This window comes from Anas platyrhynchos, chromosome 3 (assembly GCF_047663525.1).
Source record: "Anas platyrhynchos isolate ZD024472 breed Pekin duck chromosome 3, IASCAAS_PekinDuck_T2T, whole genome shotgun sequence".
NCBI lineage: Eukaryota > Metazoa > Chordata > Aves > Anseriformes > Anatidae > Anas > Anas platyrhynchos.
Window position 1 is genome coordinate 104,603,823 of NC_092589.1, and position 15,963 is coordinate 104,619,785.

General features: G+C 34.2%; 1 protein-coding gene across 7 annotated transcripts in view; it reads right to left on the reverse strand.

Moving 5' to 3' along the window:
• Positions 1-15,963, reverse strand: part of KIDINS220 (kinase D interacting substrate 220) — a 72,228-nt gene that overhangs the window by 42,950 nt on the left and 13,315 nt on the right. For all 7 annotated transcript variants that reach the window (XM_072036421.1, XM_038176167.2, XM_038176170.2 and 4 more), the window contains 14 exons: positions 14,814-14,912; positions 13,809-13,910; positions 13,201-13,299; positions 12,300-12,497; positions 10,992-11,090; positions 10,241-10,339; positions 9,364-9,462; positions 8,019-8,196; positions 7,268-7,432; positions 5,852-6,031; positions 5,353-5,518; positions 4,311-4,462; positions 1,619-1,908; positions 11-151 (listed from right to left, as the gene is read on the reverse strand). In XM_072036421.1, coding sequence (XP_071892522.1) covers positions 11-151; positions 1,619-1,908; positions 4,311-4,462; positions 5,353-5,518; positions 5,852-6,031; positions 7,268-7,432; positions 8,019-8,196; positions 9,364-9,462; positions 10,241-10,339; positions 10,992-11,090; positions 12,300-12,497; positions 13,201-13,299; positions 13,809-13,910; positions 14,814-14,912 — 2,067 coding nt within the window. The remainder of the gene's footprint in view (positions 1-10; positions 152-1,618; positions 1,909-4,310; positions 4,463-5,352; positions 5,519-5,851; positions 6,032-7,267; positions 7,433-8,018; positions 8,197-9,363; positions 9,463-10,240; positions 10,340-10,991; positions 11,091-12,299; positions 12,498-13,200; positions 13,300-13,808; positions 13,911-14,813; positions 14,913-15,963) is intronic.

The following is a 15,963-nucleotide window of genomic DNA, read 5'->3' on the forward strand; positions in this document are numbered from 1 at the left end:
TCTAACTCACAGTATCGAGCATCTGTAAGACTTTGTCCTGTTCACAAGCATCCAATCCATCAATAATTACAACAAGCCTTGTCTGATTCTGAGTGAAGCCGTCAATGGTTTTTGCCATTTTGGCCATTAGCTCTACTTCACATTTCAAAACCTTAAAAAAAAAAAAAAAAAAAGCAAAAAGCAAAGATCATCTTTATAATACTTGAACCTCATAAAAATGCATACGATTCCTTTTGCGGATTGCTAATTGCCACAAAAATACTGCAGTAAGATTACAAAAAGTAATGCTTAAAAATACTAAACTCCCCCTAGAAGTGCAGTTGTCCTAAAATATCACTTCAATTTTTTTTTATTTGCACAGAAATGTACAGAACAGTATATTCTACCTTATCAAATTATCCATAAATTGTCATTTTTATTTAAACTAATATTTATGCAACATAAATCAATTTTCCAGAGTAAGCAACAGGTTACTTGTAGTTTCAGCTACCCCCCCAAACTGCTTTGTATAGTAAGTACAATAAAATTTTCTATCTGCCTTCCATCCAAGCTAACTGTACTATTACTGTCAGGCTCAGTCACTCCTATTCAGTATATATATAATACTAAGGTGTTTTTGTTTTTTTTTTTTTCTCTTTTTCCCTAATGTTTTGAACATCAAGTTAGACGTGTAACAACTAGCCCTAATACAGAAACAAAGATGGAATTCATCTGCTTTTATTTTAGCAGCTACCAGCTAGACACTTTTATCTATTCTCTCCTAGCTTTTTAATGTGTTCATTCAAGATAAAGAGATGTTATATGAGTAACTCTCCAGAAATGCCTATTTCTCTCCTTGAATTGCCAAGGGCAAGCCTAACTTTTAGATGTCTGAAGCAATGCAAGATGAATACAATTCAAAAAGAAAATCCCCAATTCTCAGGAAGCACAGTAGCAGTACACAGATGTGATCATCTGTGCTGCACAAAGATTCACACAATACATTGTTTTACAATACCTCATCTGTAATCTACAGGTTTAACCATCAGGATACTGAAATTTATTTTCAAATAGGAGCATGCAGGATATTTTATGACAGTCTGATGGATACAGTTTAGATGCAACCCAGCAAAACAATATTATTTTCTAGCATTTGTCCCGAAATAGATGACCCATTTTGGAATGAATGTTCTTGCAGTGCTACCATTCCCTTCTTGGTACAGAGGCCTTGTAGCCAGACAGCTAATTAGGCTGGGTTTTTCAAGCCTATTCAGCTCTAGAATATTTAAGAAGTTAGTCTTTCTAATCTTACAATCAGAAGTTAGCTTTTATTAAATACCCATTATTTAGAACAGCTGTTTTCATAATATTTTCATCCTGAAAACACAATCCAAATTTTCCCACTCAGCTGGGAACATTAAATCACCTAAGATCACTAACATTAGATCATTTGGTTTAATAACAATTGGAACAGAAGTGTTCCTTCCTAAAAAAAGGCTCATTCTAACATTGAGAAATTTGATGTGATGCAATTAACAGTACCCCATCTTAAGAAGGCTACAGGTTTGGGGGTTTGTTTCACTTCTTTTAATGGTTAATTCATATACACACATACATACATATATATATATATGCTTACCTTCATGAATCCCTCGCTTTTCAACTTGTGAAGCTTGGAGGCAGCATTATGAAGACGTTTTCTTTGAGAATTCAAAACTGAATCCATCACTTGCCACCACGTGCGACAATTCAAGATAAAAGCCAAACCAACAACACATGTAACTGTTATAAGAATAACGTTCACAGTCATGTTGGTTGGTTCTACATTAAAAATTGCCAGCAGGGCAATTGCAGAAACAACGCAAGACAATATGAACAGGAAAATCACAAAGGATGGGAGACAGCATGTTTTCTTCCATTTCTTTTTACCTAGGGGAAAAAAAACAAAACAAAAAACATTGTTAAAATGAATGTAAAATGTCATTACAGCTGAATTTAACGTATATTAACTTGCATACCTTTCATAAAACAGTAATTTGCACGAAAGATTACTGCAGCATTACTATCCACTTAGAAACATGAAAAAACCACACCTAAATTTGCCAAAATTATGGGAAATCATAAAGCAGAGTTATTTCTTTAATCTTCAGTTTACTTCCATTGCTTCAAGAAATCTACACTGGATGTAAATTATCATTATTAAGTAGATTTCAAATCGGTGAAATCACCCCTTTTATGACATCTCTCAGCAACATTTATTTATGTAAGCAAATTCTAGGCAAACAGCGTGGTAACTACCTGGTTTGAAACAGAAATATGATACTTCAGTAATCCAATAATAGTAGTGCCACTGGAGAACTAACTCAAACTATCAAGATACAATCTGAGATTGTAGCCCCAGGGCTACTTTTTCTTGCATGCTAACACACACACAAACAGAATATGGCAGTACGTTAAGGATTAGACAGATCAGAACAGCCTTGGAGTATAAACAACCTGACTTCCACAGGATTGGTAAGGAAGAGACAAAATATTGCAGTTAGAGGGTTAGCAGAGCTAATGCAATGATCCAAGCAAAAGGCTGGTTGTTTTAACCAAAGCAGCTGCTTCTGCCTATGGGATTTCTACAAGCAGAGAAATTCAACACTTATAAGAATAACAGAACAATCTAATGTAAAATGATTAAAGCTAAAAAAAAAATAAAACAATATTTGAACTGGAATGAAAAAAAATGCTACAGTAAAAGAATACCAAACCATGCATGATATTCTAGACCAGGGTTTAAGCTGGAAAAATCTTCCACATTGCTGACATGACAGACTGGTTTGTAACACAGGGGAAAGCAACAGAAATGCATCACGACAAGAGTGAAGGGCAAAAAAAGGAAGAATAACAGCTCAGTTTTGATTACATTCAGTTCTATACATTCATTCAGTTCTAGACATCTTTAATGCAAGCCTTCTCTAACTAGAGACACAAAAATGGATTAGAGACTTATAAACATATTCAACTGCTGTCTCTTTATCTGTGAGTGAGAAAGAACACAAGTTAAAGATGCAGAAAATAACAAATAAACCCATGTGGAATACTGGAGGACTTGTTAGTGTTAGGTCAGAGGTTGGACTCAATGATCTTGAGGTCTCTTCCAACCTACACAATTCTGTATGATTCTGTGAATTTCTATGAACATCTACAGACAAGAAACCTATGAACACCTTAGAGATAAGGAGAGGATGTTGCAAGATCATCGAACAGAATTGTGAAGAGCACAGGAAAGCAACAGAGTCAAGGAATACGAGACAAAGGTAAGATTACAGATGAATGGGAAAGGGTATTTACTGCAGATAATCACAAGAAGCCAACACCATCATGGTGCCATTCATTGAGTCAAATCCTGTTTTGGGAAAAATTACAGCATCATAGAAGCTATTTCATTTAAGTTACAGAGAAAAACTGCAGAACGTCTAACATGGAAATAATAGTGAGAAAAATCCAGATACTGCATTCATAAAGAACATACAGTGAATTTGAGAAAGAATAACAAAGAGTAAGTTGTGTTCAGTAAACAGAATGCTTTTTTCTACCCTCCAGAAGGCATGGGAAACTAAACGTTTCATTTTGTGAGAGAAGACAACATCTCACAGATTTTTCAATATGTGGTCAAGACCAAATCTAAATGAGGAATAACTGACTGAAGCCGAACTCAGAGCAGAAATACGCCTTCTATGAACTGAAAACTCAAGAACTCTCCTTTCTTCACAGTATCATATGCTGCTCTGTATATGTTTTGTTGTTTTTTTTTTTTGTAATCTGCAGATGGAACAGTACAAAAAAGTTTCTTCCATTTGGATTAAGTAGAAATACTTCATCCCATCTTGCTAACACATATAAACGTTTATGATTTTGGGCTAATACATTCAAAACATTTATGATTTCCAATAATAAATAGTGATCAAAAAAGCTCTGAATAAACAGAAATTAATGTTAGATAAAAGCATGCTTTTGTGTCCTGCTAACTCAGACACAATTACTTAATTGCTACAGAAAACACTGCCACATCTAAGAGGATGCAATATAAACGCACATTCCAATTGTCACATATGACAACTGTATTTCACAAGAGATCCCTTTTGGGATTAATAAAATCAGGGTAAGCAAAGAAAATAAGGCATTTTTCTCTGCGAAACAACGGAAGGAGAGTCTCCCCTTCTGTATGAATTTCTGCATGACTACAACAGTTTCTAAAACGACCTTATAACGTGAGAAACAGAACCCATAGTAACAGTGCATTCAAATGGTATAATCAGAAATGTCATTCAGGTAATAAAAACCTTGTGTATCTTCTGTCTTGAAAACTCGAAATAGCCTTGTTGCTAAGAAACCAAATTCCCTTTCACATGCATCAGAGAGGGTAGCAATCATCTCAGCCAATGAAGTTTCTCCACCTACACTGGACAGTCTATTGTAGTCCGTAAACAAAAATCTGAAAGAGAAAAATACACGTTGTATGCTTTGGAACGCTTTAAGCATTTTGGGGCAACCAAAGCAAAAATCCTTCTACATATCTGCAACCGAAAGTTGGTTTTTGGTTTTTTTTTTTTTTTTTTTTTTCCATTTTGGTTTGTTTTTTCTTCTGAAGTGGGGAAAAAGCTAAAATACTTCCAAAAAATTCTACACAAAATTGCATATTTATTTTTTTTAAACCTATTTCTTCTCCTGTTATCAACTTCTTCATCCCACTTCCTCTTCCAAAAATTGATTTATTCAATAAGTAGAATCAACTGCATCAATAATGCCACTCCAAACAGCAACAAGAAGGTCTTTATGATCCCAAATCACATTGGAAAGTATTTTTAAAACTGCATTCTAAGGTATCTCCAAATATTCATGGAGAACCAGAAAACATACAGAAGAACAAGTCACATAAAATATCATATCTAAATGATAGGAATAAACAGCCCCACAAAACACATGATCTAAGTTTTTCTTGCTTTTCAGTAATGAGGAAGCTCTGAACAGTCTGATGCTCTGCTTCTTACAGGGGTGAAAAACTCCATAAAAGGCCTTAACAGCAGTTATCAGCAGACCATCAGTTACCATATTAACTCCTTATTTTGTCTGTTACAAACTTGTCACAAAACAAAAATAAACTAACTAAAAAGTAGTAACTTTGGCAAGAAGTTCTTCTTGAAATAGTTGCCATCTATTTCACATGGAAGAATTTAACTGCATAAGCTTCTACGGCTACTGTTCTCCGAACAGGAATCTTAGCAGTTTTTCATAGGAAGATAAACATGCACATTAAAATGTACAGTCTGAAAAGTATCAGAGTGAACCTGAATTATTCAGGAGTAAATAAGTGAAATAACCAACCTCACGGGTAAAGCTTTAGTGGTTTGCTCTGGTAACTCTGGTGGGTTCACAAACATGAGCTTGAGAAGCAACTCTAAGTATCCAATATGTCTTGCCAACCTTGCACTTAGCACCCAGGCCCAGTTCCAGCTCTCACCTTCCCTTCGGCCACCAAAATAAATTACAGCTGAAATAAAAAGTTTATATGTCAGTCAAAATCCACAACTGAATGAATCAGAAAGCTTACACAGATAAGGCATGGATTTGAATGAATTTGTAAGTTATTACCAAAAATGAGAAAGCTAAGAGCAACACAGTGAAGTTAATATACAAAGCTTTTCTGTTCTCAAGAATGCCTTCTCATTTACATGCAGAACACAAGAAAAGCGCAGAGGTCTCATTTTCTATGAAAACGCTTCATATTTTTTCTGAAGCACAAAGCATGTCTACAAAACAATACTGGATTCTAGAAACAGATATTAATCAGAAGCCATCACAACTTCATATAAAATACACTTACTAAAGAAAATGTAGAGTACTGCTAATAAGCTGAGTGACACTGCTATTCCCAGCTTTGCATCCACTGTGAAAGCAAGCAATAAACCCAAGCCTCCGCACAGCAGAAGTGTGAGGAATACAATAAGCCAGGAGAACTGAAATAGAGGTTCAATCTGCTGTCCTGCAAAAGTCTTCATTTCATCTAAAAGACAAAGATAAATTAATGTTAAATCATTTTAGAACAAAAGTTCTCAACTTCTAAACTTTAAAGTTCTAAAGAAGTTTAGAACCATTTAAATACATAATTCTTGCACTGTTTGCTGCAGATCTTCTACTTTTAAATGCTTGTTAAAAGATTCCTTTTTCTCCTTCAGAAGTTTAAAACATTTTTATGACACAAAGAAAAAGTAATCTGCCATAACACTAAAAAAATCATTCCTGAAATCATTGGATATAACAGTAAAATTTAATCCTATTGTAAAAACACCTGTTTGTCAATGCACGTTTGCTCAAACAGGAATTGTTTAAGAAACTTATTTAGGATCTATTGAATAAGGAATACTAAATGCACAATCCAGATGAATAAGAAGCAGGAACAAAATGCTGAAGAAGTGTTCTCAAAACACAGGAGTTAACAATAAATATCACGCTCAAAAATGAAAAGTGCATACAGCACTTTGCTTACAACATGAAACACAATGTGAACAAAAGGAACAGACTTCATTTTAACTAATATGGAAGCTTTTAAAACATAGAAATCACAGAAAATAGGAAACATCAAGATGATTGAAAGCATTTTGAATTAAATATCTCAGAAAAATATCCTTTGTTCAAGAATGCCTAAACTGTAAATAAGATGCCCATTTCAACCAGGAGGATTATTTAGAATGGCATGTATACATTCAGAAGACAACAATGATTTTTTTTTATTGCATTTGATTCCTTACACCATTTCAGAAAGTTCAGAAAGCTCCAAGTAAATAAAGGAGAGGAAGAAAACTCAGTGCAGAGAAAACACTACAAAGAAAAATATTTATAGCTTAGAATTTGTTCCTAAACTTTGAGGAGGAAAAAAAAAAAGATGACATGTTTTGTTGCTGTTTTGTGCCTTCTACATGTTGGAACCTAATTTGATAACCTCACACCCCAAGCTGTATTTCAGCAGCCACACTTTCAACAGTCTTTGAAGAATAGATTCACTAATGCAGGTCAATAGACAGCAACTCCTCTGGAATGTCTTAACATGCTACAACTGAATAAGGCAAACTACAGATGAACTGATGAATTTTACTGATACTAAAATTTATATGTTTTATTACAGAAACAAAGACACAGCACTACATGAACCAACAGCTGTAGCAAAAGAAACTCGACTCCCATTTGACATTTTCCATAGATGAACTTGAACCTACACAGATAAGGCTATATCAATTTTTACCTTCCAATTTCTTGAGCAAGAAAGATTTTCCACTTCCCCACTGAGCATATAAGCCTACACAGATCGGTGGCTGCATGGTCGGTTCACTGAGAATATCAGCCAAAGCACTGCTGTACAGATCATAACCCAGCATATCACCATCAGATTCCGTGGGAGACAAGTGTCCTGTAACAGGAATACTATGTTACAGAGCTTTGTTTTATGAAATCTTGTCACTACGACAGTTTTCATACACAAAATCGTGATAGGCTTACCTGTATTTGTATACATATTCCTCCCATATATTATTACAGTGTTATTAACATAATATTATTATTGGTACATTTTTGTTCCAAGGAATGTTAATCATCCCTATACATGTTACATAATGACAACTATTACATTTTACCACAAAAGACTCAAAAATCCAAGATCATAGAAAATGAAATAGTTCTTACATAAGCAAGATCTAAATTTAAAAAAAAAACTATCAACAGAATTTGCACAGCATCCAATCTCAAAAGGCAACTGTCAACAAGAAAATGTATTTGACCTTTTTTATGGATTTCAGAATAATATTTTTCTGCCAATTTTTTTTTTTAAGATCTCGTTAATCACAACATTAAAAAATGAGCTTACTACTTATCAATACAGAATTGAATTAACTGGATTCTCAATACACACTTGATTGAAAATAACAAGAAATTACTCAGATCACCAAAAAAAGCTTAGATTTTCTTCAGTATAAATTTAGATAAATACTTTTACTTACTGGCACCAAATATCTGTGTTAGAATACTCTTCTGGTGGCTACAGTCAATATTGTACGGAGTTTCTCCTGCTTTGTTGGGTCTATAAAGCAATCTACCATCTTTTGGATTTCGTAAGAGTAGTTCAGCAAGTTTACGGCTTCTTCCCCGAATGGCGATATGGAGCGGAGTATCTCCTTTCTGCAATTTAGTGAAAAAGTAGTAATATCTAACATGAACTCACTAGATGTAAAGACCATATCACGGAATCACAGTATCGCTTACATTGGAAAAGACCTTCAAGATTATCAAGTCCAATCATCAACCTGACCTGAGTCCCATCACATCGCAAATATGTTCCACGTGCCTTCAGATGCATTATTTATTTGAAATGCATCTTAAGGAACTTTCAACAGTATTAAAATCTTACAGCAAATATTTTTTTCCCCTCCAACAGGCATTATAAAAGTTGAAAAATTTTTAAACAAAAATTCAGAGACTTCTGCTCAGACATCTCCAAAAAGCTTTCCAGTAAAAATTTCCTTATTACAACAAATCAAAAATGTTACTTATTTGCCTTCGTTATAAGATAGTTTTAAGAGGTTACAACAGTATGAAATAAGCATTCATGCACTGAAAAGGTTTAGTAAAGTAGGCAATGCACAAGAGGACCAACCATTGCTTTTGTCCCTGGCATTGCTTAGTTTAATGACTATTATTCAAAAATAAATATGAGTGACAATTAACATAACCCATCTCTGTACTCTTTTTTGAGCATATTAAGAATTGTTATTTCATATCTGAAATTCTCATTCAAAACATATAATTTTTTCTTGCCATATGACTGAAAACATCCTATTTCAAACAAAAAAAAAAAGAAAATACTAATGATGGGAATAAACTTAAGTATTCTAATCTTTTCAACTATTAAGCATAGGGAAGACTAAGCTTTCTATACCTTATTGCCATATAACAATTAACTCAAGAAGTAAGGCACAGACATTTTGGTATTGATGAAGCATGAGTTACCTTTAACCAAGTATGTAAATACTTGAACAATGAACAATGGAAGTTTAAATTTTGGCATCAAAACATGTGCTAGCAACAAAAAGGCATCTGATCCAAGCAAAAAAAAAAATATTAACCAGTTCAATGACTGAAGCCATATAAGCATATAAATGTAACAATAACCAGGGTTAGCTTCAGTCTTTGTTCTGTGTCGTTCCTAAATAATACTTCAAAAAAGAATCCTCATCTATCTTTTTCAAAGTTGATCTTTCTGTTTTAACCTCGATAGCTCGCAATAAAATTTTGTTGCTAAACTAAAATGATTAAACATTCTAAAGTAAGTGTGCAAATATTCTTTACCTTGTCTAGAGCAGAGACTTTAGCTCCTTTGTCCAGAAGAAGCTCTACTATTTCAATATTTCTCATCTTGGTTGCCTTGATAAGTGGTGTTTCTCCATCCTAAAAGGAAAAAGCCAGCCTACTTAAAAACGGAATGCAAAAATACCCCCCCCCCAAAAAAAAAAAAAAAAAAAAAGCCCTTTCCCATATACTCAAAAACAAGCAAAAACCAGTGATAGTATAACAAATTAAGTCCTAAGCTTTTAAGAGAACTTTTTAGCTATGTATGTTTGTATGTGGGTAACAACACTTCAGTGTACCTGTTCTTAAAAAGAACACTGCAGTCACTATTATGGATTGATATAAATCACAGCACATAATGCAAGTGCAAAATAAGTTTCTGTTAGTAAGTGTCAAAGATAGAAAGAGTGGATTCAGATATAATAAAAGATACTTGAAAAGAGACTCAGGCATGGAAGAGTTAATTCGCTGCTATACATACTACACCCTCTGTTTTTTAAATTCCTGTACAGTGCAAGAAATAGCAATCTTAATCAAACGTAGTAATACCAGAAACCTGTTTCCTCACTTTCCAGTAGCAGCTGCTCTGCTATTGCTAGTGTCAGTGTTGTTGAGGTAAAGTATCCAAAAGATTTCCTCTTACGAAGTTTCAATAAGAAGTGACGTTTATCAACAGTGGACATTAACATAACTGAAACACCTCTGTTCCAAAACACAGAATTATTTTAAAAAACAAAACTAAAACAGCATGCAAGGTATTCACACTTGACAAAAAAAAAAAAAGAATTTGGTAATGTGATGTTAAGATCACGTAGGAGCTGGGAAAACAACAGATGTTAAACAAAGCAAATCACGTCCTCTAAATTCTAATACTTACTTTTGTACATATTTCAGTATCAGGGTTGCATTGCAAGATATCCCTCACCATCGTAGCATTTCCTTTCTCAACAGCCCAATATAAAGCAGTTTTATTATCCTGAAAAAGTATTACATGTTAGTAGCACTTAAATTTAATTGGACTGATTTCAAAGCCTGTATACAAAATGCAATCATCTTGAAAAGAGCAGATAAATCAGCAAGTTTTAGCACAATTCGGGGCAAAGGGAAACACTAACTCATTTGGGAATCTCTAACTGGTACACCAGTGGAAGTTGGTGTGGAAATCTGGCAATAAAGCGCAAACCTATTTTAAATACCTGAGCTTTAACAATAGGAGCAGAGACAACCTATCTCGGAACAGTTTCTGAAGCATGTATCCCCCAAATTATACGTAGGTATACGTATAATGTAAAACATATATGTAAATCAAATATATACATTTTCTAATGAAATAAAAAAAGTTTCCGGAACATCATCTTTCTTCCCCTGTTATGTAATATTTGTTTCTTTCTTGTTTGTTTTGTAGGGGTGGTTTGTTTGAAAAGAATTCTCTCCTATTAGGACATGGAGGTAATAACCACTTCCAGGTTGCAGTGCAGTTTTTCACGTTTGATGGGAATCTGAGTTCCCCACAGAGTAGAATTTGAGGAAGTTTTTAAAGCACTGTTTTTAGAAACATGATAGTTATTTGATAGCCAAATTCACATTGCATTCAAGAACTATGCTAGCATTTACATTGCTGTACTTACCTGACCTCTAATGTCTATATCAGCATACTTATGGAGCAGGGCCCTCACAATTTCAACATGACCACCTCTAACAGCCCCAATCAGCACTGTGTCTCCACTCTAGAAAAAAAAAAAAAAATGGTGTTACAGAATAAAGATAGATTAAGACTCTGTCAAAAAGAAAAAAAAAAAAGTATATATAAGAAATGATTCTGGACTCCTGGACTTTCCTCTCCCCATGCTGCCAAAGGGAGAAATATAAATCAATAGGCAGAACAAACACCAAAGATAGATCCCCATCTTAAAGAGCATTGTGTACGTAGATTATACTGCTATCCTGTTTACATACACTATGTCATTAGAAAGAAAAAAGTTTTTGTCACATGCAACACTGCAGCTTGGAATGAAACCATCTAAGAAATGCACAAAGCCAATGTGAAATATGGGAAAACGCATCCACAAATCCTTTTAAAATTACACAGTAAACATTAGAAGGTCTTCCTCACGTCTCTACAACTCCCAAGGAATTCAGTTTAGGACTGGACTTAGGATTGGAACACTTCTAAACCACCCTGTAACTGCCCTGAAATATACTGATCTTAACAGACGCACATAAGCTTAGCTGTCTAAGCTCCTTTTACAACCTAGGCTGAAGTGCGCAGCCTGCCCCTGCCACTTCAGATAAAAATGAACATCAAGGCAGGCAGTTTAAGGTACCTCTGCACAAGCAACTGAATAAAGCACTGCATGGCTAGCTAATGATTCATGCTCTGGTCACTCAGAGGTACACAGTGCACCTTTAACAGCTCCTGTTACGTGTCTTAATCTGAATCAGAGCTGAATTCTCCCTTTCTACGTGCAGGTTTCGTAGTAAGTTTAATGGTAAAAGATGAAAGTAGACACTGAACGAAACATCATTTGTTATGACATCCACTAATTTACAATTTTAACAGCACTACCACATGTATTAATACACCAAAAAACGCCCCAAAGCTGCAAGTCAATTCAGTATGAGTCTTATGTTACAAACACAATATTGTAAATTAAAACAATATTGTAAATTTCCACATGGCATTTCAATTCAAGACACTCAAAGAAAAAGAGTTTAAAAGAACTCTTAAAAGAGAAGAAAGTGATTTTCTCTTTCAGGTTCTCATGACAGTATTTGCCACTTGAAACAATTGCAGTTGTTTGCTGTTTTGGTTGTGTAATGTTGTTTTCTGCCCCTAGGTGGCAGAAAAGTTAGAAATGTATCTGCAAACCTGCATATACTAGTATTTATTATAAACATACGAAAGCCACAATAATAAAATAAGAAAATGTGCTCACCCTATCTGGAATGTTCACGTAAGTTCCAGCATCAAGAAGATCCTGCACAATTTCAGTATGCCCCTCCTTTGATGCAATCATCAAAGCTGTATTTCCATCTTTATCTGTTAAGTTTACATTTGGGTTCCTTTTCAGTATTTCTTTTACTGAGTCAGTATAGCCACCTTTCACTGCTACAATAAGTGCAGTCATAGAATTCTTTAAACAGAAAAAAAACAATTTTGTTGTACAGTTAGTACAGAAACCATCAGTATATCAGCAGTTTAAATAACAAAAGAACACCCAATGTTGTTACATTTTTAACTATCTAAGTGTTATTTCAGATTTATCTTTTAAAGTACACATGCTATGCTTTCTATTAAAATAAAAGACACTAATACCACAACAAAATATTCTAAATGCAAACAGGAAAGCTCTAATCTATTTATTTTAATTCCTGAATGTCATGTAAACTGTACAGTCACTTTTCTGCCGTATAAGAACTTCATATTATCAGGGCACCCACGTGTCAATACTGTTCAAAAACGTTTTCTTCAAAGAATTTCAGAAATAGTCAGATGAATATCAAAAGTTGTCCTACATAATTTTCCACTTGAAATTACTTATATTTTGTTTTGAATCAGTATTTTAAGCTATCTACATAAATAATAAAAAAAGCTTTTTTATTTAAAAATAAGAAAAATATGCAGCTGAAAGGTGCAACAGCCACCATTACTTTCAAAAGATGCCTTGTGTTTCTTTGTGGCTTGCAATTAGCTGGAAACTAACATATTCCAACGACAACATTTCATCTTGTTTCATGTATTTATTTATTTTTTTGCTATTTATATTACAAAATTAAAACAAGACACAGAGATGTATGTACCCACATCTTATCACTGGAAAATGAGCAGTTACTTACAGCTCCTTCTTGATCAACATCAGCTCCCATTTGCAGCAAGTATTTCACACACTCCAGATGACCTTTCCTAGCTGCCCAAACCAGTGGGGTGGTTCCATACTGCAAAAACATTATTAACATTTTTCCATAACTGCCTCTTTATTTAGTGTCTTCTACAATTTAGCATTTGTCCTATACCTTAATGCGTTACTACTACAAAGATAAAATTTGGTCTTAAAAGTTACCATATGCACCTGAAAACCTTTTTTTTTTTTTTTTTTCCCTTTGTAGATTCTAGGTGTAAGAATTACTTGTCTACGCAACCTAATGTAGCAAGGCTTTCAACAGCTTAGAAAACAGAAGTATGGTCCACTGAAGTAAATGTTCACAGACATCTTAACCACACTAAGGAAAAACCTCTTGCAAGTATAATGACTCAATCTAATACACTAATTCTCATCTCATGAGTAAGATATAACAGCAGGTGTTTTTCAGTCAGGAACTACTTGATATATTTTAATTTCAACTAAAAATCATTTTAGGATATGACATGCTTAATAACAGAACTCATTGTTACAGTAACTGTACTAAGCATTAAAGAAATTAAGTATTACATAAACATAACTTACTTTATCAGAGCAGTTCACTTTAGCTCCATATTGAAGTAAAAGATGTACTATATCTGAGTGGCCTCGTCCTGCCGCCCAAATAATTGGATAGACACTGTATTGCTTAGAAGAAAAAAAAACATGAAATAAAAGCCATAATTATTTTTTCAAGACCAATATTGATAAAAATGTTCCAAGAGATGATAAACCCACAGAAGGAAATAATAAAATTAAAACTAGGCATGTATCAGTAACTGTTGCCTAGTACTTTGGGTAGATAATGGCTACAAAAAGGTCTGCTGCTTTGAAACAATTGTATGACTCCTTAAACAAGGAGTAAAAATTCATACCCTTAACTTAATATACATTTGTAATTTAAGTGAGAAACACAACAGGTACACATTATCCCTTAGTAATCAAGGCTGCAGACCAATTGTATCATGCACACAGAACTTCCACATGCAAAGCGAATTTAATCTGCAATAGGTAAGGTAAGTCACTACTGGTTTTTGTTGTTCACTGTTGCCTCTGACACCAAATTGCTAATCCTGTCACTTCTGTTCAAGTGTCACAATGCATGTATTTTTACAGAAAGGCTTGTAAAATTAAAAAAAATCTCAAAATCTTAGCATGGTACAGTCATATGATCTAGCCCATTTGATGACTTATGAAACAATTAAAACAAATTATTGTTTCTAAACTACATACATTATGTACTCCATAAACTCACACATGCAGAAAAATGACAATTGCTACAGACATAGCACTACATACAGTACTTATACCCTCTCTTGCTGATTTGAATCTGACTAAGAGGTATGCGTTCAATTATTCTCATTAAAAAACACTGGCTATCAAAGAATTAAAGCAACCACTTGCATGAATCAAACACAATGATCAGTACTGTATTGCCAAAAATGCTACAAGTTTAGTCAACATAGCATAGGATTCATGATTTTAAACATTTTGTCAGGAGAGGGAAGAGAGGGCATGGGTTTTGTTTGTTTTTCCAGAAAAAACACTTACCATTCCTGTGATGTTTGGATTTGCTCCTTTTTCAAGTAGGAGCTTTGCTACTTCAGTACGGCCTTTATAGGATGCCCACATCAGTGCTGTCCATCCTCCCTGGTAAGCACAATTCAAACAAACAACGTAACTGGAAAATACTCTTTAGAAACCTAATTATTGACTTTTCCTTAATTTGGCGTTGTCTCAAGACTGTTTTGCAAGTCCAAAATGTAACAAAGACCAACTACACAGTCTTATAATCCTAATAAATCCACATGTGGAAGTACTGATTTCCTGCTATATGCAACGCCTGGAAGAATATCTTATCCTAAATGTTCCTGAGTCTTCCCCGTAAATGCACAATTTCAAGCGCATAAAAATCCAGTAACTAGACAAACCTAAAAGAAAGCATTATCTTAAAACAAAAAGCTAGAATCCAAGTCAATTAATTTTGATGGATTTCTTTTTGATTTGTCTAACAGACACCTACGTGTCCTTCATGAAGTAGCTATGTAATGACTTCCTTCTTTATGAAAGAGGTCTTATGTCCTCTCAAGGGAGTAGTGAGAGCAATTAACTTCAAATTTTAATGGTGCATTCATTTAAGTTTTTAAGCAAGGAAACAAAAGTTTTACATTCTATGGCACCTGACTGATCAGATAACCAAAACTAATTTTAAAAAACCAGTATGCCTCTGAACTGTAAGCACAGTTTTATTTCTCCACAATAGATCTTTTCAATAGATCTTTGAGGGTTAAAGATCCCTCTCAGGCTGACAAAGGCCTAGAAACTTTCTCCTTGCCATGCAGACATGACCAACGCTACACTGCTATGAAAAACTTTGACATCACAACACGCCACAGACTTCAAATGCTTCCTTTAATTGAAGTCCCACTCTGAAGTCTCCCAGTGGCTTACTATTTAGGCAGAATTAAATGAGTTCTTGGAGGTATCCAACTCACTCTTCAATCAAAAGAGAAATCTGCAGCTCTTCAGAGGCATCTAACCTTCATTAGACACATAAGCAATCTCTATAATTCTTTAAGCGGACTGGACTATAGCGTCCACTCTTGAATACAATTCACAGCTGTACAGAGAAAAAGTAAATACAAAGAGCTATCTTTTGGGAAAGAGTAATGTGTTTTATGAAAATACTGAAAAAGCAAAA